Genomic DNA, 24832 nt, shown 5'->3' with positions numbered 1-24832 from the left:
GTAACATACGATGTTACCGACCCGCTTCAGCACTAACTGCGTTGATGCGCGGTATGTCGTCTTAACTGTTGTAGGTACCGGATGAGAGCCCCCAGCGCTCCCCATTTGTCCGGCTAAGTAGTTAATGCCATCTGAGTCATGCCAAATAGAAAAATAAAACAACGCGGTGTCTTGTGAGAAATGTACTTTAACAGAATTATCTAAGGATCGGTTTCTCAATGTAACCTACTCCAATACCTACCATTACGTAAAAGTGGTAACATTCCTGTTACCACGTAACACTGGGCAGATAATCACTATAGCGTTTTGCTCGTATACTATTTATTAGCCCAAGTAGAGTTAACCAAACCATTTGAAACGCTTTGAGTAAGTATTATAATTACGTATTGCAATCTCCATAGAATAGGCCTCTTTTCGATTTTCTTTATAAAAATACTTACGTATTAATTATTTATTCTAAAACGGTTCATTCTGGCTGAAATATCTTTAGAAAAAGTAATAAAAGCCATTATATTAAAATTAAAAATAAATTCATTTACTCGAATATCAATTTAATGTCATTCATTATATTATTTCTGTAGAAATGAGCCAGGACTACTTATTTAACTTAAAAACTTTTGCAAAAAGTTTTTAATCACTATAGGCATTCGGCCTTCTTTGAGCAATAATTTATAGATAAGTACCTAAATTGTACTTGAACCTTTGCTTGTAAATTGTAACTTTATAGAATAATAAATAAAAGCCATAAAACTACTTTACTATATTAACTATTCCTGGTATTAACCATGACTTATCTAGCCAATAAGGAAAATTTTAATACGTAGGTCTAAACTTCCATCCATCATGCAAAATGCCATCATCATCTCATCACATTTATAACATACAGGAAGACCGAAAGAACCTTTTTATTACGTACCTACCAACGCAAAAATAACAACAAAATATAGGGACGTGACGTCAATTCAAATTAGATCTTAGTCGAAAATCTGTGGTCAAAATTAAGAGTAGGAAGCATTACAACAGCGCCTTGCTTCGAACGTCAAACCGCTTTGAACGCGGGAAATCAAGGTGAATGTTTTTCCGTTGCGTTGCGCGCCAATAGAAACAAACTTGCGTGCATTCGTAACTCGCGCGCGCTTCAGAACGCACCTGACCGCGAAATTAAAAAATATAACTTTTTTAATTTTTACAAAAATTTACGTCACATTCCGAAAGTATTTTATAATTCAATTTTTTGTGTTAATTGTGATAATTATTATATTTTTGTGATAAAATGACACTGTACAGCAAACTCGTCCAGATAATTTTAGTCAGTGTGTGATGATCTCGGATTTTGAGAGAACCGGATTGGAGGTTAGTGTATTATTTTATTTTTTTATGATGGAACTTGTTAGGGATACCAAATTGATTGATGCAAAAAAATATAAATACTTACCGAAATTAATTGATGTTCAAATCGAAGAGCTAAGACTCCTCATTGGCCAAATAGTGATACTTAATACTAGTGCAGGCAAAAATATATCGAATAAACTAGATTTTCACTTACGAATTATGACGATAAAATCATGTCATCATGCATGCATAATTAATACTTATAATTTTTCTATTGTACTTAATTACTTCATTATTATTTGTTTGAAATATGTTAATAATAGGCATACTTGCCACGTTATATAATTAATTATGTATAAGCTTTTAAACTTAATTTATTACACGAGTAAATTTGAACTTAAGTTAATTTTCATACATAGCTAAGTACGCATAAACACTTATACTTGCAGAATTATGATGTACCTATAGACACTCAGAATTATCATCCCAATGTGTTTTAAATCTGAACTATGTAAATGGGTGATGGACTGGATATTAGTCACAAGGTTCAAAATTAATATTATACCGAATAACATAAACAGCCTATATACTTACTACTGGGTACAGGCCGTCCCTCAATCAACCGGAGAGGGTACAGAGCATATTCCACCACGCTGCTCCAGTGCGGGTTAGTTGAGGCGTTTGGACTACTTAGTAGCCGAGACCAATCCATTAACGTGCCTCCCGAAGTCTCAGTTACCAAATGTGGCTGCAAATTACCTACTGACAGCTTGTAGCTCAACCCACCCCGATAGGGATCGTGTCCGTAGACTTGTGTCCACAGATACAAATGCTTTATTTATTAATAATACTTTATCTATCAGCTAACGACTAAAAACCCGTTTAAAGACAATCATCTCAATATATGCGCATATACATTCTCCTTAGCGTTATCATATCCCGTTTTTCACATATTGTTCGCTTACTTAACCTGAAAATTTTACAGGTCCGGTTTTTTACAGAAGCGACTGCTTTAAAGTTTACAAGTGCATAAGTACCTATATATCTTAGAAAACAATAAGCCTCAGATGAAGGTTATTGTTCCACGTATACTTAAGTAGCATAATTAAAAAAAAAACAATGTCACGAGGTCAAAGCGACTGACGTGTATCTAAGTATTATGTCCGTAGAAGATTACGAAGATGATTTGTATTCATTAAAATACGTAGTTGTATTTGATGATACCTAGATGACAATAAAATTATAGTATACAGATATACTTACCTACATAAACTACACTTATGGAGGTATAATACATGATGGAAAAAAGGCTCCGCATCACACAAGTCCCCTAGTAGTTGGGGCTCGGAACATATCCCGCTTAGGTACGGTAGGTACCGAAGAGTATTGGCACCCGAAGGATGTGTATGATCCTGACGACCCGATTACTCTACCCATAGAGGCGGCTAATCATCTCACGACAATATACACTTCAGGACCTCGATACCGACCATCCCGGCGTGGTCGATTCATTCATTTTGCACTTATCGCTATCGGTTTAATTCTTTCAAGTATAATCAAGCGTTAGGCCGTCATTGGCCATGTACCTAAGTTAAGAGTCTTTTGTAATTATTTACTTTTATTTTGGTGCATCATCATCATCAGCCCATTAATGTGCCCACTGCTGGGGCACGGGCCTTCCCTATGGATGGATAGGGAGATCGGGCCTTAAACCATCACGCGGGCCCAATGCGAATTGATATTATTAGTTGAGGAGCTCGGTGGCGCAGCGGTAAACGCGCTCGGTCTGCGATTGTTGAAGTTAAGCGACTTTCGCAAAGACCGGTCATAGGATGGGTGTTTTGGTGCAATAAAGTATTATTTGTATTTTGTATTTGTAATAGTTTTAGACGACCTTGAGCCGAGGTTTGGGCCCATCGGGGCACCAGGGTCTGGCACAAATTTTTGTACCTACCGAGTGAGAGCCCTCAGCACTCCCCATATGTCTGACTTACATATTATACTTACATCAATATAAATCCTGCTCCGCTAAGCAATGCAATCTGAGGTATCACGTCAAAAAAAAACTAATTATAAGTACAAGTTATTTGCGGTTCCAGTGAGTTGTGGTTCTGCCCCACCCCGTAGTAATACCAGGCGTGAAACGTCACGAGCACTAAAGTTACGTGGGTACAAATTAAATGGACTATTAACTTCGAGGAGTTTCATCACAAATTGCGACGGTTAAGGTCAAATTTTCAAAACACAAGATCAAGGTGATACATTGTCTACCAGGTGATGAGATCTTTTGCATATTACGCAAACATGCTCTCTGACGCAGACCGGGTGAGAGCCTTCAGCGCTCCCCATTTGACCGGCCAAGTAGTTAATGCCATCTGCGGCAAATCTACAATAAGTCACGTCAAAAAAAAAAAAATCTGACGCAGCAGATAATGCCATATACGGCACATCTACAATAAGTCACGTCAAAAAAAGCAAGCATGCTGTCGCTCCCGCTCTTGAATCATACTACTTGGTCGGACAAATGGAACCGCTCAAGGCTAACCCGGTACAAATTTTGGATTTTGAGGATTCCCAGTTGGGCGCGAACCTCAGATCAACACGTCGTCTTCTCTATCGTGTACTTATGAAAAACAAGTAAAACTATTAATTCCGGCTATTATTATAAGGTTAACCAAGTTAGGGACCTTCAAAAAGCTCTACTAGCATGTTATGCGTGTTTATATACACGGTCAATCAACTAGTCGTAGGTTTTCGTCGGATAATATTCACTACTTGGCTGACCAAATGGAGCTTGGGTGGAGCTGAAACGGCAAGTCAGTGATGATGACTATTTCACTGGATTTGCTATATTTGTAAGCATTTATTATGATATAGTACTTCCGGCGTCACGTCAAAAAATAAATAAATATAGTACTGTTATTAATAGTGAGATTTTAGCTTCTTCTTCTATCGTGTAGATTGTGAGGTAGAGTACCAACCTGGTAGGTGAAGTGAAACCCTGGTAGGTGGGCAGGGTGAATTATCAACCCTGGTGTCAGGGTTACTATTGAGCCGCCAAAGGCCCCTGACATGGCTCATGTAACGACTACAAACTTACATCAGTAAGTAGTAACCGGGACCAACGGCTTAACGTGCCTTCCGAAAACACGTCGTCTGAGAAGATTACATTTGACAGGATGAATGGACCCTAGTAGGCCGATAGCGATAAGCACTGAATGAGGGAAATCGTCAACCACGCCGACGGAGTCGATATCGGGGTACTGAAATGTTTGCTGTCGCGAGCTGATTGGCCGCCTCTATTGCTAGAGTTAGCAATAGAGGTAGCAATTAGGTTGTCAGAATCGTATATTACGTCTTTCGGGTACGGTCACGAGCATTAATATGTATACTTTTTGTACTTCATGTCACATTAACTTTTTTGACAAATTAAACTGTAAGTCACTAACTGTAAGTTAACTGTAACAGTGGCTGCAAGTTGTCTTTGATTATTAGTTTATGTATGTATGTAAACTGTAAGTCTCACTAAATGTCAAATATGTTAGTGCGACAGAGTCTTAAAGTGGGTACATTATATTGCTCATGACTGTACATACTATTGATAACTTTAAACTCTATGCGTTAGAGTTTTATTTACTAAAATAAATAACGGCACTATATTATCACCTTGTAGACGTGCAGGTAGTAAATCGACATTTTTCCCAAAACCGGGGTTCTAGTCCAAGTACGACCTGGCATTCTAATATATTCCACCTGTGTCCGTCAGCAAACAGGTTCCAAACCGGCCCCCTCAGGGTTGGCAGGAGAATTATTATTATATGCAGTTACGCCGCGCCTCTGGCTTATTTTTTAATTTTTTACTACGAAGTGTCACCTGGCAACACTATTTTTGACAGCGGATATCAAGTCACGATTACCAACAATTCTTGTTTTTGTAAACATTATAGGAAGAAATACATAATATCAAGACCCAAAAGATTATTATTTTAAAACTTTTATGTCCCCTAAGCGACATATACATTATTTTACTGATTATTTAACACCTTACTTGTCTTAAGACCAAAGTATTTTTAAATCTAAACCTCATTGTTTAACCGTTGATCTGTTGTGTTTAGAAATCTAGGCCGCAGGAGGAAAAAACAAACGCGCTTTCGGTATTGAAATGATATATCTCCTTGGCGTATTAGGTAGGGCATTACGAACAGTCAAGGGATATTAATTAAGAACGTCAAAATCGTGGGTGAACGGACTTCCCCACATTAAGATAATAGATAAGACATAGGTAGTTAAGTAATTTGTTACATAGAGTAATACGATTGTTTATTTGAAGGTCCGAATAAGTAGGTAGGTAATGTTCTTAGAATAAAAACTTCTGCACCAGTAATTGCAGATTATTACAGACAAATCTCCAGTCAATTATAGAATCCGGTAGTCACCACAATACCACAATCCTCAATTAAAAAGAAGCGATCATAGAAAATTACAGCGGATTTACTTACCTACCTATCTACTTAACCCGTTCCACATCATACAAAAAACTCGTACAATGTCACTAACTCTGTCGACGATAGGCTTCGAGCTTGAATATGGCAATTATAATCGGTAGAATGACGTATTCTGAGGTATGGGTGCCGAATAGTGTCACATCCAAAGGATTTTTAAGTAGAAATCTGTGAGCAAAAAGAAATGTGTGGGAAACAAAATTCATGACGTCAATTTGAAGAGATTTTAACCTCTCGCCTCTTAACTTTCTGTCCCGGAACGTGTTATGTTAATGGCCACTATGTTACATATGCAAACAATCGTGCCCTCAATTATTGTTGGGGTGAGCAGAGGCATAAGTTATTAACAATCTGAATCATTGATATGTGTTTCAAAATGGTTACTATGATAACCAGATATTTACACTGACAAAAAATATTTAGCAAAAGTTTGGTTATTGTTTACAAAACAGAGTGACTACTGGGGGGTTAAAAAGGCCACATCGATACAATTCATTAAAAAAGCAATATTGCTATTTGATATTTCTTTGCATTGCGCACTTACTTTTATATGCGTAAATGTCAAATTGCTTTTTTAGATGAATTGCTTCGATGTCGCCTTTTTAACCGCCCTGCCCTGAACTTTGTATTACTAAGTATGTAACATAAGTTTTGGAATACTTACTTAATATTTTATCAAAGCAAAATATTAGAAACATATTTGGGGCCATTATTTATGTCCTTGTAAATATTGGTTTAGTGAACACCCTAGCGACAACTTTGACCGCTAACCAATCACCGGGCATCCGAGGGAAACGCGAGTTAGACTTAGCCTTTACATTTACTAACCTTTATGTACTAAGAGTAATGTATTTGCTTCTACTGTGAACGAATAAAAACTGGGGGTAGCAATTTAACATTTGTGGACATAAAAATTGTTGAGGACCTCGGTGGCGCAGCGGTAAACGTGCTCAGTCTGCGATTGTTGAAGTTAAGCAACTTTCGCAAAGGCCGGTCATAGGATGGGTGACAACAAAAAAAAGTTTTCATCTCGAGCTCCTTCGTGCTTCGGAAGGCACGTTAAGCCGTTGGTCCCGGCTGCATTAGCAGTCAAACCATCAATCCGCACTGGGCCCGCGTGACGGTTTAAGGTCCGTTCTCCCTATCCATCCATAGGGAAGGCCCGTGCCCCACCAGTGGGGACGTTAATGGGCTGATGATGATGATGATGATGTACATAAAAGTAAGTGCGCAACGCAAACATAAATGACAAATAGCAATATTACTTTTGTAGATAAACTTGCTTCAATGTGGCTCCAGAAATTGTTCAGCTGTTTGTCTTCCCGAAATTTTTTTTGTAACTGACACTCCGAGTCGGTTGGGATCATTACAACGTCATAGATCATTCATTACAATACATTACATTACATTACAGTCTGGACACTCCGTTCATAAATTGCGTCCGAGACTCTCCCTTATTCCTTAACGGCTTACGGCCTAAATAGACTCAGGTGGACATTTTATTACTTTTTTTGATATTTTCGAGTAATACTTACTGTATTTTAATCCGACCAAATATTAACGAGGTACTTACCAAGCTATGTTCCCCAAATAATATATAGATAGCGCAGCCGCAGTACTGTGCCTTCAAAAACCTTCTAATTTCATGGATATTATAATAGATACATATATCTGTATATGCATCGTTAATTTTTGTTTTTGGGTATAAATGATGACCCTTGTTATTACATTCAGGCACAACACATCCACCCATTATTATTTTGATCAAAATAAAGAGAAGCAATATAATTCTATAAGTACATATCTGATCCTAATATCAAATACATGATTCTGTCATTTCATTACACTATATTTTCGAATAATTATGTACCCGAGCAATGAGAAACTAGGTAATTATCACGTTAAATCTGTACAGCGCCATCTATAGTTGTGTTTGGGGAACGTAGCCTGAAACATCCTTCATTGATGAGCCAATTCACATCAAATTCTAATTTCAAAATATTTTAACACCTATTACTTATTTATAACAGAAATAGGTTAAGTACATTCCAAATTATTTTATTTTACACAAATTATTTTTTTTTTTTTTTTACATAGAACACGTTCAGCTGCTTGTCTTCCCGGGCATGTCGTAAAAACCGACAGAGGGATTGCGTCCTCTAACATGATGGACTAATGTTATGGGCGATAGGCTGATCCCTTATCACCATAAGGTTCATCATATCCATCTTAGGACTTCGTATCAACAGTGGCTGCAAGTTGTCTTTGATTACTTGTGGCACTGCCCACCCCATTTGGGATTACGGGCGTGAGTTTATGTATGTATGTATGTTTATTTTAATACCGATGTAGCTCATTGTTTGAAAACTATTAATTCCGGCTATTGAGTAGGTAGGCTGTTATTATAAGGTTAACCAAGTTAGGGACCTTCAAAAAACTCTACCGGCATGTTACACGTGTTTATAATACACGGTCAATCAACTAGTCGTAGATTTTCCTCGGATAATATTCACTACTTGCCTGGACAAATGGAGCTTGGCTGGAGCTGAAACGACACGTCACTGGATTTGCTATATTTATTATGATATAATACTTCCGGCCAAGTAATTAATGCCATCTGCGGCAAATCTACAATAAGTCACGTCAAAAAAAAAAGATATACTTAGTACTGTTATTAATAGTGAGATTTTAGCTTCTTCTTCTATCGTGTGGCCATCTTGGCTGCTTACGCGGTACGGTACGACAGAATCAAATCGATGTTCGATTTGCTCCAATCTGAATCGGCTTCGTCTTACTCGGTAGGGCCTCTAGACTACGGACTCTGACATTAACATAATGCTATACAGGTCCCACTGCTGGTCACGAGCCTCCCTTTACGAGTCTCTATAAGTCTATTAATCATAATATAATTATATAAATATATGTATGCACTCCTGCTTGCAGGTTGAATACATGCAGTTCTACTTAGAATAAAATCGACTTTATGTTCTTGCAAAGAAATGATTGATTATGATTACCCTATTAAATCTAGATTACCATGCTCTACCTAGGTCGTATCATCACGTCCCATCAGGTGAAATGTTCGCATAAAAAAAATAAGCAACTCAGAACTAAAATATCACAATAATAGTGGTAAAATACGTCTTGTTATTTCGTCAGAGACATAAAGACAGCTTTAACGGTTGTTTGTCTCAAGAATGCTTAAAAAACTTAATAGAAACGTGAGCCAATTTTGTTTTGTGACGTGACTGGTCTGCTTACCTATTTTCGTAGCTCTGCCTCTAATAGCATAACTACTTGATCTAATTAATAGGGAGCGCTTAGGGCTCGAGGAGCTCGGTTGCGTACCGCTAAACGCGCTCGGTCTGCGATTGTTGAAGTTAAGCAACTTTCGCAAAGGTCGGTCATAGGATGGGTGACCACAAAAAAAAAGTTTTCATCTCGAGCTCCTCCGTGTTGCGAAAACACGTTAAGCCGTTGGTCCCGGCTGCATTAGCAGTCGTTAATAACCACCAATCCGCACTGGGCCCGCGTGATGGTTTAAGGCCCAATCTCCCTATCCATCCATAGGGAAGGCCCGTGCCCCAGCAGTGGGGACGTTAATGGGCTGATGATGATGATGAGGGCTCTCACCTGGTACAAAATATAAGACAATAGGCGTGAGAAGGCACTCTCAGTCCTGAACTGAGAACTGGGCACAGTTGGTTGGTCTGAGAGGATTGTATATTATTTTAATCGTCATTTTCTGTCGTGACTTATTGAAGACTTGCTGCATAATTATAGCATTCACTCTTGTCCGGAAATGATTAATCGACTCGCGAAAAGCGCTACTTAAATGAGAAAGAATGAAAGAAAGAAAGTTTATGGAGTACATCATCATCATCATCAGCCCATTAACGTCCCCACTGCTGGGGCACGGGCTTTCCCTATGGATGGATAGGGAGGTCGGGCCTTAAACCATCACGCGGGCCTAGTGCGGATTGAGTACATCAAACAAGGGACAAATATTAAATAAGACTCTTCGACTCCTAAACTAGTATACATAAACAGTATTTCAGGAGCCAGTGTCTTCCCAAATTGACATACTTCATTATTATTTGAGGTACAATAATACACTTTAAAAAATGAAAGATCGTTGTTTGTCCCTAGAATGTTGTAAAAACTTAAAATATTACTCATAAAAACGTGAGTCACAAAGTTGCTATGGAAAAATTACTGTTTTAATGTCCTGACTACCTCGCAGAGCCTCAGAGGTTTTTTTTACTGTATCAAATTCTTATTTTGTTGAAAATAGCGGCACGATGATCAAACTAGTTTTGTTTTTTCTTTTAATGATAACCAGTCTTGTTAGCTGGGTTCTACTTCTCTATAACGTATTATTATTACTATCTCTATTTTGTCTTATCTACTATCTACTCAGCCTGTATCCACTCACTGCTAGGTAAAAAATTCAAAAACATCTTTCCATCCGTTCCCATTTGTAGTTGAAGCAAGCATTTCCGTTTTGGAAAATTAACATACTTACTTACTTATTAATTTATTTAATTATCCTATTTTCCCTAAAAAAAGTAAAAATGCTACACCGATAAGAGTGTGCCTCTTAAATTCATCTCCCTAGACTGCAGCCGGGACCATCCCGTTTTTCACAGGGTCCAGTTACCTAAACTGAAAATTTTGAAAGTTTTTTTTACATAAGCGACTGCCTGTCTGACTAAAAATGAAAAATTGTTACTGGCAATAAAATATTTTTCTTTTATTCTATTCTTATTCATCTCAGACACAGACATACCCTTCTTCACACAATCCACACCCACACTTTCTTGGTTCGTCTCCTCCCGATCCGTCACATTTACCAGTTTTAAATATGCATATAAATAAATATGGTAAGAAATATGCATGTTAAACAACAGTGACATCATGCATAGCAAGACTAACACATAACCCTCTTTTTTCTTCGCAGTCGGGTAAATAAATAGTCTACAGCGTACACCTATGTTCTAATTAATTAGACAGTAATATGTGATTATATCATTCAGGTCATTACCATTTTGTATTATAATTCCAAATTCAAAATGTAGTTTTTTTATATAAGTATTTTGCCCTTGACTGGCTATATGTATAATATAGATTTGTTTCTTGACGAATCCTGTACTGGATGCCTAGTCATTTTGCATTTTTTTTTTATATATGAATTAATTTTAACGAGAAGTGTAAAGAAAAAAAATAAAAAAATACTATAAGTACATTACTAAACTAGTACTTATATAAGTCAATGTAGTTTTCAAGAATGATCAAAATCAGAATCAGAAATTCAAGAATGTTCTAAAGTAGGTACCTACACTAGCTTCCCGCCCGTGGCTTCGCACGTATATTATCCCACTCAAATAAAATGTTGCCTTTAAGGATAAAGGCGAACCACTTGTAGTTAAGGTACGCGCCCTCTTTAATCTACTTACTTTTGATCTAGTGTGACCTTAATTATTTAGTAAGTATTTTAATTATTATTTTGTATAATTATTTACCAGTTAAATCCGGATTACCTTGATGTTGTTACTTCTATTACATGTCGGTTTCCTTTTCCTTCTTCAACTGAAATTTACATAATATGTATTCACTTTTGACTGTTTTAATATTACTTACTTACATAACTTAATTAATATTATCTACTTACTAATAAGTTAGTAGAATTTACTTTAATTGGAGATGTCTATAGATGTCGATCTCCTCTTTTATTTTTCTTTTTTTTTGACGTGTTTTATTGTAGATTTGCCGCAGATGGCATTAGCTACTTGGCCGGACAAATGGGGAGCGCTGAAGGCTCTCTCACCCGGTACAACGTTTAAGACAACAGGCCTGAGGGTGCCCAGTTGGGCGCGAACCTCGGCTCAGGGCGTCGTCTGAGAGGAAAAATATTTGAAAGAATTAATCGACCCTAGTGGGTCAATAGCGATAAGCGCTGAATGAGAGAAATCGTCGACCACGCCGGCGGGGTCGGTATCGGGGTCCTGAAGTGTTTGGTGTCGCGAGCTGATTGGCTGCCTCTATGGCTAGAGTAATCGGGTCGTCGGGATCGTAGATTACGTCCTTAAAATGTCGATCTCCTCTGAACCGGCGTGCGTATATGAAACGATTGGTGAATGTGGAGGTAGCAAGAGAAGTAATAATAATAAAAAAGTTTATTTAGGTAAAATAAATCTACGACACACATATACATTTACAACAAGAAGAAGTGTATGAGAATCGAAGCAAATGGGATTCCATAGTATCTGCTTACCCCGGTGGGAACTAAGAGCGACCTACTGACGTCTTAATACATAATATTCTTTATTCTAAGATATGAATTGTAATAATTAAAAATTTAAGTGCATGTTGTCTTCTGTTATAAGGAAATAAAACTACCGGTCAATAAAAATACATTATACTTAAGCATATAGTTTTGTGTGGTTGACATAATCCAGACATAAATAAAATACCTTGGTAAGTACTGTATTTTATACTTAACTGGCTGGATACTACTGGAGCAGCAAGGTGGAATATGCTCCATACTCCGCTTGACTGAGGAGAATTCTGTATCTAGCAGTGGGACGTATTCAAATTCAAAAATTTATTTATTCAGTAGGTAACAAAGTTACACTTTGAATCGTCATCTTTTACACAAATAAAATCTCATCCGCCTAAAACTACTGCAGCTTCTCACAACCGGGGAAAATGAAGTATATATGTATAGCTGGGGAAACGAAGCTGCAAGAAAAACCACGGCACAGGGCAACCATAGACGTTCTTTAAAATAAATATTATATATAATATAATATTCTTATACAATTTAATATAGTATAGGCTGTTTTAGGTTGTGTTATATATCTGTAAGATAAGAATCTCACTAAGACTAGAAAGGCTTCTGCTAGTTTGTTCCTGGCCCACCTGTTATGTTATCTAACCAGACAGGTAACCTAGGTACTGTTGTTGAGTACTAGATCTCTGATATAATACAGCCAGTGCAACTTGTTTTATATATGGTTTTACTCTATATTAACGGCCTCCGTGGTCCAGTGGTTGAGCGTTAGGCTCGCGATCCGGAGGTTCCGACGTATCACAAAAATTCACTTTGTGATCCCTAGTTTGGTTAGGGCATTACTGGCTGATCACCTGATTGTCCAAAAAGTAAGATGATCCGTGCTTCAGGCACGTTAAGCCGTGAGTCCCGGTTACTACTTACTGTACTGAATTAAGTAGTCGTTACATGAACCATGTCAGGGGCCGTTGGCGGCTCAATAATAACCCTTACGTCAGAATCGTTATACTGCTTTTAAATGTGTAGGTACATTCAATATAGAACTTTATAGATGAAAAACTGCCATTAAAAAAATAATGTCGAGAAAGAAAGATTTTTTTTTAAATAAAATAGGCTCGCGTTTGACCACAATCTCTCCTGATGATAAGTGACGGTGTGGTCTAGGGTGAATCCCGCTTTCCTAGCAAATACCTATTCACTCTAGCCTTGAGGACTACCAGATTATAGCAGGCAGACAGTTCCAATCCTTAGTGAGGTGTGTTTTCTTGAAGTGTGTCCGGATCGAAGAAATCGAATTCCATAGTCTTTGCTTACCCTGGTGGGAAATAGGCCTAAGTTTTATGTATGTAAAAAAATACTTGAAGTTTTCGATCAAAGCGAAGCAATGGCCAAATCAGCGTATTTAGAACAACGAACTAATTATATTTACATAAAATTAATGATGTGTGGGTAATTGTGCTCAATCGATTATTTACAATGTAAGCATCAATTTCATATGTACTTACGTATTTATACAATATTTAAGCCAGCAGCCAACCCACACGAACATAAACGTAACATAAGATTACCTTAGCTTAGTTTGTTTAGTAATAAAATAACCCTGACACCAGGCTTGATGGGGTTGGTAATTCACCTCACAATCCACACGACAGAAGAGAAGAAGCTTTCCTCTATATTCCACATCGGGGCTACTCAGAAGCCACCATCCATCCATCCATCGTATGATGAACTGAGTACCCACGTTTCACTGCAATTTTTATCTAATATTGTTACTGAAGTGCGTTTCGGGATTGGAAGGAAACTCAATGAGTCTAAGGAGAAACGAATTTATTCACTTTACACACGGTACAGCTTCCGCACAGGGCTTCGCGGTGACCGTCACCGTCACTTCACTTTATTTCGCGACACTCGAACACAGCACGAAATACGACACTAGCACTGCACTAACATTGCGCTTAACAATACACTTTACACTGCTTGAAACACTGTTCTTCACTTCCACTTTTCCTTACTTTACTTTTTCACTTCTTCTTCTTGCTCCGATCGCTTTAGAAACTGAACTGAACAACTTGCTCTTCCCGCGCCGAATAGTAGACTCTTTTCTCGAACAATCTCGGGTGGAACTTTCTAGTAAAGAAAAACAAGGACGCTGCTATGCGCCAGAAAAGGATGCCGCTTAGGAAGAATTTACGGTGACATTCCAGAAGTCTCTGGTTGCAGAGTTTGTTTATGCGATGTGACATTGTCAATCCGGCACAATATTTAAGCCAGCAGCCAGTCCAGCAGAAAAGAACATTAAACATAACATACGCTTACGTCTATAATCCAAATTGAGCTAGTCAGAGGCGCATCCATCGCATGATGAACTGAGTACCCACGTTTCACTGCAATTTCTACAATATTGTTACGGAAGTGGGTTTCGGGATTGGAAGGAAACTCACTGAGTCCAAGAAGAAACGAATTTATTCACTATACTTCCGCACAGGGTTTCGCGGTGTAACTCCGTCACCGTCACTTCACTTTATTTCGCGACACTCGTCTTTATTTTGCGATGTACACAGCCAACCCAGCAGAAAAAGAACATAAACATAACATAAGCTTAAGACTAAGTATATTCCAAATTGAGCTAGTCAGAGGCGCATCCATCGCATGATGAACTGAATATCCACGCTTCACTGCGCTTTCTGTTAGACTAACGCGATAGGTGGTGAGCCGTATCGCCACAAGTGTTTACTTATAAGAAAGAAAAACAGCTTTTTTTAAGTAACTTATTGGGTTGCCTTAGATGGCATTAACTACTTCGCCGGACAAAAGGAACCACAGCGTAATATTGTGAGTAATAGGTAATATATACCTAGTATTTCCAGTGAGGCCGAAGGGCTATTAATTGTGCAATAAGAATTTATTACCCGCGATATAATATACTTTATTGAACGCTCATAAACCTAACAATAATAACAATATACTTGCTGCAAAATGTAATATTAGTTTAGAAACCACGATCCATATTTGATAACAATATTCTTACCCACATAAGTACTACTTAACAGCCTCCGTGGTCTAGTGGTTAGAACGTTAGGCTCACGATCTGAAGTTCCGGGTTCATTTCCCGATGGGGACATTGTAGAAATCACTTTGAGACTCCTTTGTTTGGTAAAGGCTTTTAAGGCTTGAATCACCTGATTGTCCGTAAAAGTAAGATGATTCCGTGCTTCGGAGGGCACGTTAAGTCGTTGGTCCCGGCTATTAGCCGTAAAAACATTGGGTCGTGTATTAGGTTCAAGATGAATTATGAAATTCTGGTTACTAAATAAAGACAGATCTAAAACATTTTCTTTTTTCTATTTGACTTATTTATGAATTTTAATCACGAAAAACGTAATAATGATTAAAACACATAATAACGGGTTCTTACCCCGTTTAAAGCAGGGATATGAGACTCCCGATATTTCGACACTGTTGCAAGTGCCATGATCACGGGATGACTGATGAGATTGGAGTGGGGTATGTAGATCCATATTTATTTATTTTATTTTTTATGATGAACCGCGTACATGATATGATGATGATGATACACATGATGCAAATAAATAAATGAATGAACGAATGAATGCGTAAACTTAAAACAACGTAATAACAAGTCCGACATTTTATCACGTTTTTCTATGACGTCACAGTGAACTTTTCATACAAGTAAATGCTATAGGTAGTAATTTCGTGTTTTGACGTTTATTAAACTGTAGTTTAATAACTGATTTGACTAGTAACTAACCTATTCGCCCTTCGAGGATACAGGCTTGATGATGATTGCCGTTCAATTATTAGCACCAAGCCAAATTGGCTTAATTATATTTTGACCATACTTCTTAGGCCATGAGTACCAAGTGCGATATACGATCCCGACGACCCGATTACTCTAGCCATAGAGGCAGCCAATCAGCTCGCAACACCAAACACTTCAGGACCCCGATACCGACCCCACCGGCGTGGTCGACGACTTCCCTCAATCAGCGCTTATCGCTATCGAGCCACTAGGGTCGATTAATTCTTTCAATTATTTTTCCTCCCAGACGACGCCCTGAGCCGAGGTTCGCGCCCAACTGGGCACCCTCAGGCCTGTTGTCTTAAAACATTGTACCGGGTGAGAGCCTTCAGCGCTCCCCATTGGTCCGGCCAAGTAGTTAATGCCACCTGCGGCAAATCTACAATAAGTCACGTCAAAATAAAGACATCAAGTATCAAAATAAAGACCAAGACCCAAGTGCTATAAGTTGTCTTCCGACAACTTGTGACTCTGCCCTCCCCTTCTAGGATAACAGGCGTGAGTTGCGTGTCATTAATTAGTTTAAAACCTCAGCCCTGTGCAGGCGCAATCTATTGCACAACGAAGGGCACACGTGACTGTTAAAATTAAGAACTGTTAAGATATATCATGAGATTACACCGACCTTCCCTTCCCGCCCTTATAGCCTCTAGGTTGCCAGGTTTATAAAACGTCATAAAAAAAACATAAATTACACCGTAATGACCACTGACATACTATAAACAAATAGACTCACGTTCGCTAAGGAGTCAAAAAAGCGTCCGATCCGTGTTGTAGATGACATTAAGTTAATGTACTTACGTCAATAGCATAAGTTGGATATCTCAAATTAAGATGTTACATAACTTAACATAAATAGCCTATAAAATACGTCCCACTGCTGGGCACAGGCCTCCCCTCAATCAACCGGAGGGGGTATAGAGCATAAACCACCACGCTTCTCCAATGCGGGTTGGTGAAGGTGTTGTTACGGCTAATAGCCGGGACCAACGGCCTAACGTTCCCTCCTAGTTGTGTAAATAAAGTGTAATATCAGTTGTTCAGTGTCGTTACACGGCGTCGCAGACATGTTTTTACAGAGATTGACTGTCTATTTATACGAGGTCTATGCATATGACCGGTATAAACATTAGACTATCGCGTCATTTCAAACATAAAGTAATGCAGCAGGCTCTGCGCGGGAACCGAGAGAATTAAATACATCGAGGGTTTCGAGCAAGAGAAGTGTGTCAGGATCAAAACAAATGAAATTCCATAATCTCTGCTTACCCCGTGGGAAGTAGACGTAAGTTTATGTATGTATGTGTATGTTTCGACTGACTGCCCCGATACCGACCCCGCCGGCGTGGTCGTCTGAGAGATAATGCTCTCAGATTTCAAAGAACTAATCGACCCTAGTGGGACGCCGTTGAGGTCGGTATCGGGGTCCTGAAATGTTTGTTGTCGCGATTCTGGACTTGGCCTTCATGTTTTGTATGTGCAATGTTAAAAACTAAAACGTAACAAGTTGAACATGGGTAATTTCGCCAAAAGAACATAAGTACTTAGTAGGATTACAACAACATTGAAACTTGATTGTGTAAAGCACTGATGGTGGTTGAACTTACAGTTAAGTGGTGAGGTTGCAACACTATTGCTTTATCTCTGGTGACATCAAAACTGGTTGTTTCTTTTGTCTTATTTCTTTCGTGTAATGAATATCATTGAGAGCGGAAAGGCGGTTTGGACATGTTGAATTTAGAACGCATCAATGGATGGGGGATTACGAAATGGAAGACAAAGAACAACAAAATAAAGAAATGAAAATGTAATCACACATTGGTAAATCATCACTAATTTAAGAGCCACGCTCTTGTCGTTGTAGCATTCTTCATGCTACGTTTTAGGGAAAATAGGGCAGTGGTTTCCCTCTTGCCTTCCGCCCCGCAGTACTCTGTCTGACGCAAGTGGGATGGCGCCCAGATATAATAATAAGGCGACAATATTATTTTTGAGTTCTGTGTACCATCATCTTTACAAGGAAGACACACACACGTCTCTCGCCGATAATTATTAGCGGGAGTACTCTATTTCATAGCCGTACTAGGACTCCCGTCCTCCGCCTCTCAATAGTACAAAATAAAATGGTAAGTATTTAATAATAATTTATTTACACAATGGTGCTGATTCCCGTAATTAACGTTTCTTTTTTCTTTCTAATCGACCCCAAGTCACAGGCCAGGGGCCTTTGGCGACTCTGTTTCTATTTTTCTTTCTAATCGGCCATAGGCCTCAGGCCTTGTCAGGGGCCTTTTACGACTCAATAATAACCCTGACACCTGAGTTGATGAGGCTGGTATTCCACTTCACAACACACACGAGATATAAGCGTTGCATGAGGGAAATCGTCGGCCACGCCAACAAGGTCGTTATCGAAGTCCTGAAGTATTAAACTTGTATATTAGATACGACTTAGTTATTAGTACAATTGTATTACTATTTACTTGAATGAACAGAATAATAGCGTACAGAAAACCGATCAATTCGAGCTAGCGTGCAACGTAGCGGAAATGACAACAGACATTCCGTGCTCCATCCTCCGGCGATTTCAACTTCAGAATTGTATCGAACGTTGTTTAATATTATAAAGACTATTTATATTATTGCTATATAAATAATAATAAGACTGACGTGCAGGAAGAGCCGTGGTAGCCCAGTTGGTAGAACTCTCACTTTGAGGTCGCCAATTCGAATCCAGTACAGGCCTAAACCACTGATTGTCAATTTTGTTTTCGAATTCATGTTTGCATTATAATGGAGGATACCCCACCACGCTGCTATACTGCGGGTTGGTGGAGGAGTTTTTACGGCTACTAGCCGGGACCAAGGGCATAACGTGCCCATCGGGAATCGAACCCGGACCTCCAGATCGTGAGCCTAACGCTCTAACCGCTAGACCACGGAGGCACTGGAGACTTGTAATTACACCAGTTGTAATTACAAGTTCATGCATTAGTAAGAAATCATAATTATTTCAATAAGAAGGTACGTCTAACAACATAAATCAGAACAAAGATTACACATCGTTGTGTAAATATAAGAGTACATTGTAGCCACAATAATTATATTACCGCAGTACGAATGTACTTGTAACATGCCACCACATAGATTTAAAGTACTTAATCATGCATGATTCTTATATATATGCATAACAGTCTGATTTGAATCGCACCACGTCCTAATTTCTAATACACGCATATTTGCCACCGGGGTAATGAAAACCATCTTCAATCAGACACTCTTTTGCTTAGACAACTCCCTATTATCAAACTTTTCATTAATACGTAAATACACGTTTAGTACGGTGTAATTTCTAAGTGTAATCCGGTGTAATCTTACATTTTGGGCAATCAGGTGATCAGCCTGTAATGTCCTAACCAAACTAGGGATCACAACGTGGTATTTGTGAAGTGTTCCCACCGGGTTTCGAACTCGGGACCTCCGGATCGTGAGCCCAACGCTCAACCACTGGACGTGGAGAATGTAATATTATGAGATAGAAGGTATGCGTTAGCTCAATTTACTTACTGACAGTAGGTACTTACCTATTACACAAATGTATATGTAGCTCATTTAACCACAATCCGTGTTACTATGTAACCACTATTACAGATGTGCCCTGTGCAAGAATGGAAGTGATTCACTGATGTGGAAAACTATTAGCTTAGCTACTTGGCCAATTTGGCCAAGGCTCTTCCCAATTATCATGGGAAGCCCTTTTCTGACGTGACTTATTACAATTAGGTACAATTTCGCTCAAACCTTCGTACAATTACTACTTTATTGTGAAAATGATGAGTGGCATCGTTTAAGTGTTGTTTTGATGATAAGTAGACCATGGAGGTAATTGCCTCAATCGCTGTGTGAATAAGAAAACGTATCTTATGGAACTTCTTCCAGAATGGCTTTACTTAACACGCAACACGCGGATCTTCGGAGGGGTAGTATGTGCACCCACTCTTCGCCGGCTATGTTTAAGCCCCATGGGAGAGCCAATGGCTTCAGTTCACCGCAAACGGAGGTGGATTGGGAAACGACCACAATTATAAGTCAGTCGATTACATAAAATTACTAAATCTTTTAAGGGGCAATGTATACGTTTTTACAATAAGATTCCCATTGACATTCAGAATTTGCCTTTCAACTGTTTTAAGACAGTAGTTAAACAAAAACTTTACAAAAAAGGTTATTATAAAGTTAGTGATTATTTAGAAGATATGAATGCATGGGATTAACTGTCTGAGAACTGATATTAGGCAGCTAAATTACTCAATTGTATACCAATATTTTATGTTTTTTTTTTAAAGATCGTCTAGGGCCCTGTGCCGAGGTTTTTCTTGCAGCTTCTTTTCCCCGGCTATACAGGTTATGAGAAGCTGCAGTAGTTTTAGGCGGATGAGATGTTCGTTATGTAAAATTGACGATTCAAAGTGTAACTATGTTACCTATTGAATAAAGATATTTTTGAATTTGAATTTGAATTCGACCCGCGCCAGTCCATATTTTTGTACTTAAGTAACGATCACTAATACACTACACCACACTACACACACACACACCACACCTCTACCACACCACACTACACTATTACTACACTACCACCACACCACACACTATTCACACTATTACCACTACACCACACATACTACTCACCACCACTACACTACTATTTGATCACTATTTTATTTACTGTACTATTCAGCTGTTAATCGTCCTAAAAGTAAATAAATAAATAATCAATTTTGTATACACATGTTCGCACTGAATAATGCTAATAGGAAATCAGGATACTTACTTCGGAATCGTATTTATACTCTGTCTGAATTTTCATTATTTTACTTAATAACTGTGACAGAACAATTCGAGCGTTTTGAAAAATTCATAGCGTTCAGACGCTTGACAACCCATGTGTTCTTTTTTCAAAATAAACAAAACAGAAATCTTTATTTGTGTTGTGACAGTGATTATAATTCTATTTTTGAATAATTATGTGCCCGAGTAAGGAGGAAATCGGTTATTATTACGCTAAATCGCGACAGCGCCATCTATATTGTTTTTGAGGAATGTAGCCTCCTCCTCATTTAAAATCATCAATATCATAATTATTAGGTAAATAATAAAAAGCCTCGTCTCACCCAAAAACCATTGAATGGATACAGTTCATTGAACTCTAGATTCGAGTATAACTCGATGACTTGCAAACAACTCATCATTTACTTGAATGAATGAATCAGCTTTATTTACTTTTTTGTTCATTGATCCATTGAAATAATACGACACGACGAATTTATTCAAAACATCATAGAAGGGAAGCTATACAAGGAAAGAGGAAGGAGAAGACCAAAAAGAGCTTACATGGAACAGATTAAAGAGAAGAGTGAAAGAATTGGCCTTTGATAGACAAGAATGGAGAATCCTCTACGAGAATCCCACACCGACAAGAGCGTGGCTCTGAAATTAGTGATGAAAATGATCCATTGAACTTGTACAGTACCTAAATAAAAAATAAATAAACATAGAATTCATGTTTAGATCATAAAGGTTGATCACGTGCTAACTGGTGAAGGAAATCATCGTAAGGAATCCCACATTCCCGAAAAAAATCAGAGATATATGACCTAAATCTGTAGGCTGGTTTTCCCTTCACGGGTTGGAAGGTCAGACAGGCAGTACCTAGCTTCTGTAAAAATCCGAACCCATCTAAATTGTCAGGTTAGGCAAGCGTACTCTGTGAAAATACTGATTTATTCATAAAAATACGTTTTGAGAAGCGAAAGTCACATGTCTGGATCGTGGTAAGTGGAATTCCGTGAACTCTGCCTTCCCTAACGGGAAATAGGCGTGATCTTATATGTGTGTATGTGTAAATGAACATTTACATTCAAAGGTGTTATGCTGACAGTTATTTCAATAGTAAATTCCAAATTACCCTTTAATCAAAAGGTTTCCACGAATGCACTTAGACCGATAGGTTTCCTAAATCGTTTGTGATGGCATTAGGGCACTTCTAGACGGAAGTTATTTTCCTTGTTTATAACTTTTATAACGTTTTTCTTTAGAATACAGACAGACGTAGGTAATTCACGCCAGTTACCCCCATTGAAGACCTCGGCTGCAGAGGCGGAGATGGAAGCCATCGGTACGGCAATGCAGGGCGGAAAAGGCGAGTCACAGGGACTGTAACCTGGAACCTGACAGAGGGCAGCAGCAACTGTCAGTACTATTCAGAGGCGAAGGACAGGAGTCCTAGTACGGCTTTGAAATAGACTACTCTGGGCGCCATCCCACTCACGTCAGACAAAGTACTGCGGGGCAGAAGGCAATAGGGAAATCACTGCTCTATTTTTCCCTAAAAAGTAGCATGGAGGATGCTACACCGACAAGAGCGTGGTTCTTAGTGATGATGACCCCTATTAAAATGGGCAGAGACCCAAGTCATCAGTTCTAAAAACCTTTTGCATTTAAGGTGCCTAGAATAAATAGCTGTGGAAAGCCATTGTTATAACTTACCTAGCATCACGGTATACCCCACTCCTCGCCAGCTATGTTTAAGTCTCATATATCCGGAGACGGCGCCTATTGCCATTAAACGGGCACAAATCCGGGAGCCACATGATAATTATCAATTATTTATGATCCAAATACGAATTCATTCTCAATAAAGTCGAATTCAATGGTGTAAATTGCCAGCCGGGTTTCGAGCCCGTCGACATTTATTTATATTTATTTATTTTATATTTATTTATTTTATTTTTATTTATTTTATTTTTATTTATTTTATTACGATGTAAGTCATGCGTTCTTCGAACAGGGCTGTGCTCGTTCATTATCGTCCGTGTATAAGCGCCCTAAGCGGCTAAAATGGTTGAAACCAGAGGGCCGTGACCAAGTTAGGTTACCTAGACTTCACTATGTACTTATCTAATGACTGGGTGCTGGATTTACTCGATGTTATGTTAAATTTCAACTACTTAATGCATTTAATTTTATCTAAGTCATCTATCTATATAGAGTTGTTATTTTTATTTTTTCTTGACGTGACTTGTCCGGCCAAGTAGTTAGTGCCATTTGCGGCAAATCTACAATAAGTCACGTCAAAAAAAGAATTAGAAAAAATACTTGACGTGACTTATTGTAGTTGGCCGCAAGTGGAATTAACTACTTGGCCGGACAAATGGGGAGCGCTGCGAGTTCTCACCCGGTACAAAATTTAAGATAACATGCCTGAAGGTGTCCAGTTGAGCGCGAACCTCGGGGCGAAGTCTGAGAGGATTAGGTATATTTGAAAAAATATATGGACCCTAGTGGGCCGATGGCGATAAACTCTGAAGTAGAGTTTTTATTTTTATGTAGTGTAGTCGTACCCACAAAAGCGACTACGAAACTCATCATCATAACCATCATCCTTCGCCTTGGTCAAATTTATCATTATTTCATTCCATTCTGTACTTTTTTAACTACGATACTCATAATAAGTATACAAATCTTTTTTTTCTTTTAGTAGTGTTCTTCTTTTTACGGCATTATTGCCTAAGCAACTCCTGAATTGAAAATTCATCTTCCAAAAATGGATTGGATTACTTAAAAAGTGGTTCTGGAGGACTCACATTATCAGGGGCTAAGTCACAGAGCAATAGATATCACGCTCTTTAACCCTCTTTTGCGGCTTACGGCCGTTAGACTAAATAAACTTTGTACCGGGTGAGAGCCTTCAGCGCTCCCCATTTGTCCGGCCAAGTAGTTAATGCCATCTGCGGCAAATCTACAATAAGTCACGTCAAAAAAAAAAAAAGTTAGACTAAAGTAAGCGCCAGCGGGGTTGAGGTTAGTAACCACTAGACCACGGAGGCTGTTTCGGTTGTTTCTGTAATAGACCAAAAACACGTATAAAAACATAAATTTTACAATTTTGACAACTAATGGTTCATAATTTCTCCACTGTTTACAAATAATTCGCTGGGCTCAGTGACCGCACTTTTGCTCTTTGATTGTACCTAGGCGTCCACACCGAACCCGCCTCGTTGATATGCCTTAACCGTTAAAAATAAAATAGAAAGGAAAAGACGATTAAGTGTTGCTTTTTTCAAAAATTATTGCTTTTTTCAACATTTGACGGACATAACTTTAAATAAAACTTCACGCGTGGGTAATCATGAAACCAAAATTAAAATTTTATGAGAACTGAAAATAATTAAGTAAATATGGTAATTAGTTCCTTTAAAAACTGAAACAGGGTCAATTTAATGATAGACATCTTTTCATCCGTTCCCATTTGCAGTTGTAGCAAGCATATCCCTTTTGCTTTTTTTTTTTTGACGTGACTTATTGTAGATTTGCCGCAGATGGCATTAACTACTTGGCCGGATAAATGGGGAGCGCTGAAGGCTCTCTCACCCGGTACAACGTTTAAGACAACAGGCCTGAGGGTGCCCAGTTGGGCGCGAACCTCGGCTCAGGGCGTCGTCTGAGAGGAAAAATATTTGAAAGAATTAATCGACCCTAGCGATAAGCGCTGAATGAGAGAAATCGTCGACCACGCCGTCGGGGTCGGTATCGGGGTCCTGAAGTGTTTGGTGTCGCGAGCTGATTGGCTGCCTCTATGGCTAGAGTAATCGGGTCATCGGGATCGTATATTACGTTCTTCGTATCCCTTTTGCAAAATTAAAGTACTTACTTACTTATATATTTTTTAATTTAAGTATTTGATTACCATTTGTTTGAGAACGGAATGTTAAGTTGGTTTGGACACATAGAGCGGATGAAGGATAATAGGATTACGAAAGCAGTATATAAAGCGATGGTTGGTGGTAGGGCTAACAGAGGAAGACCTAGAAAGACGTACAT

General features: G+C 38.6%; 1 protein-coding gene across 1 annotated transcript in view; it reads left to right on the top strand.

Moving 5' to 3' along the window:
- The first annotated feature begins 1108 nt into the window (after positions 1-1108).
- The window catches only part of LOC126378847 (uncharacterized), a 38465-nt gene continuing 14741 nt past the window's right edge, over positions 1109-24832 (top strand). The window contains exon 1 of the mRNA XM_050027307.1: positions 1109-1353. Within this exon, the coding sequence (XP_049883264.1) occupies positions 1321-1353 (33 nt within the window). The 5' untranslated portion in view covers positions 1109-1320. The remainder of the gene's footprint in view (positions 1354-24832) is intronic.

The sequence above is a fragment of the Pectinophora gossypiella genome, chromosome 2 (assembly GCF_024362695.1).
Source record: "Pectinophora gossypiella chromosome 2, ilPecGoss1.1, whole genome shotgun sequence".
Lineage (NCBI taxonomy): Eukaryota > Metazoa > Arthropoda > Insecta > Lepidoptera > Gelechiidae > Pectinophora > Pectinophora gossypiella.
Note: the sequence above shows the minus strand (reverse complement) of the source record. Positions and strands in the feature narration are given on the sequence as shown.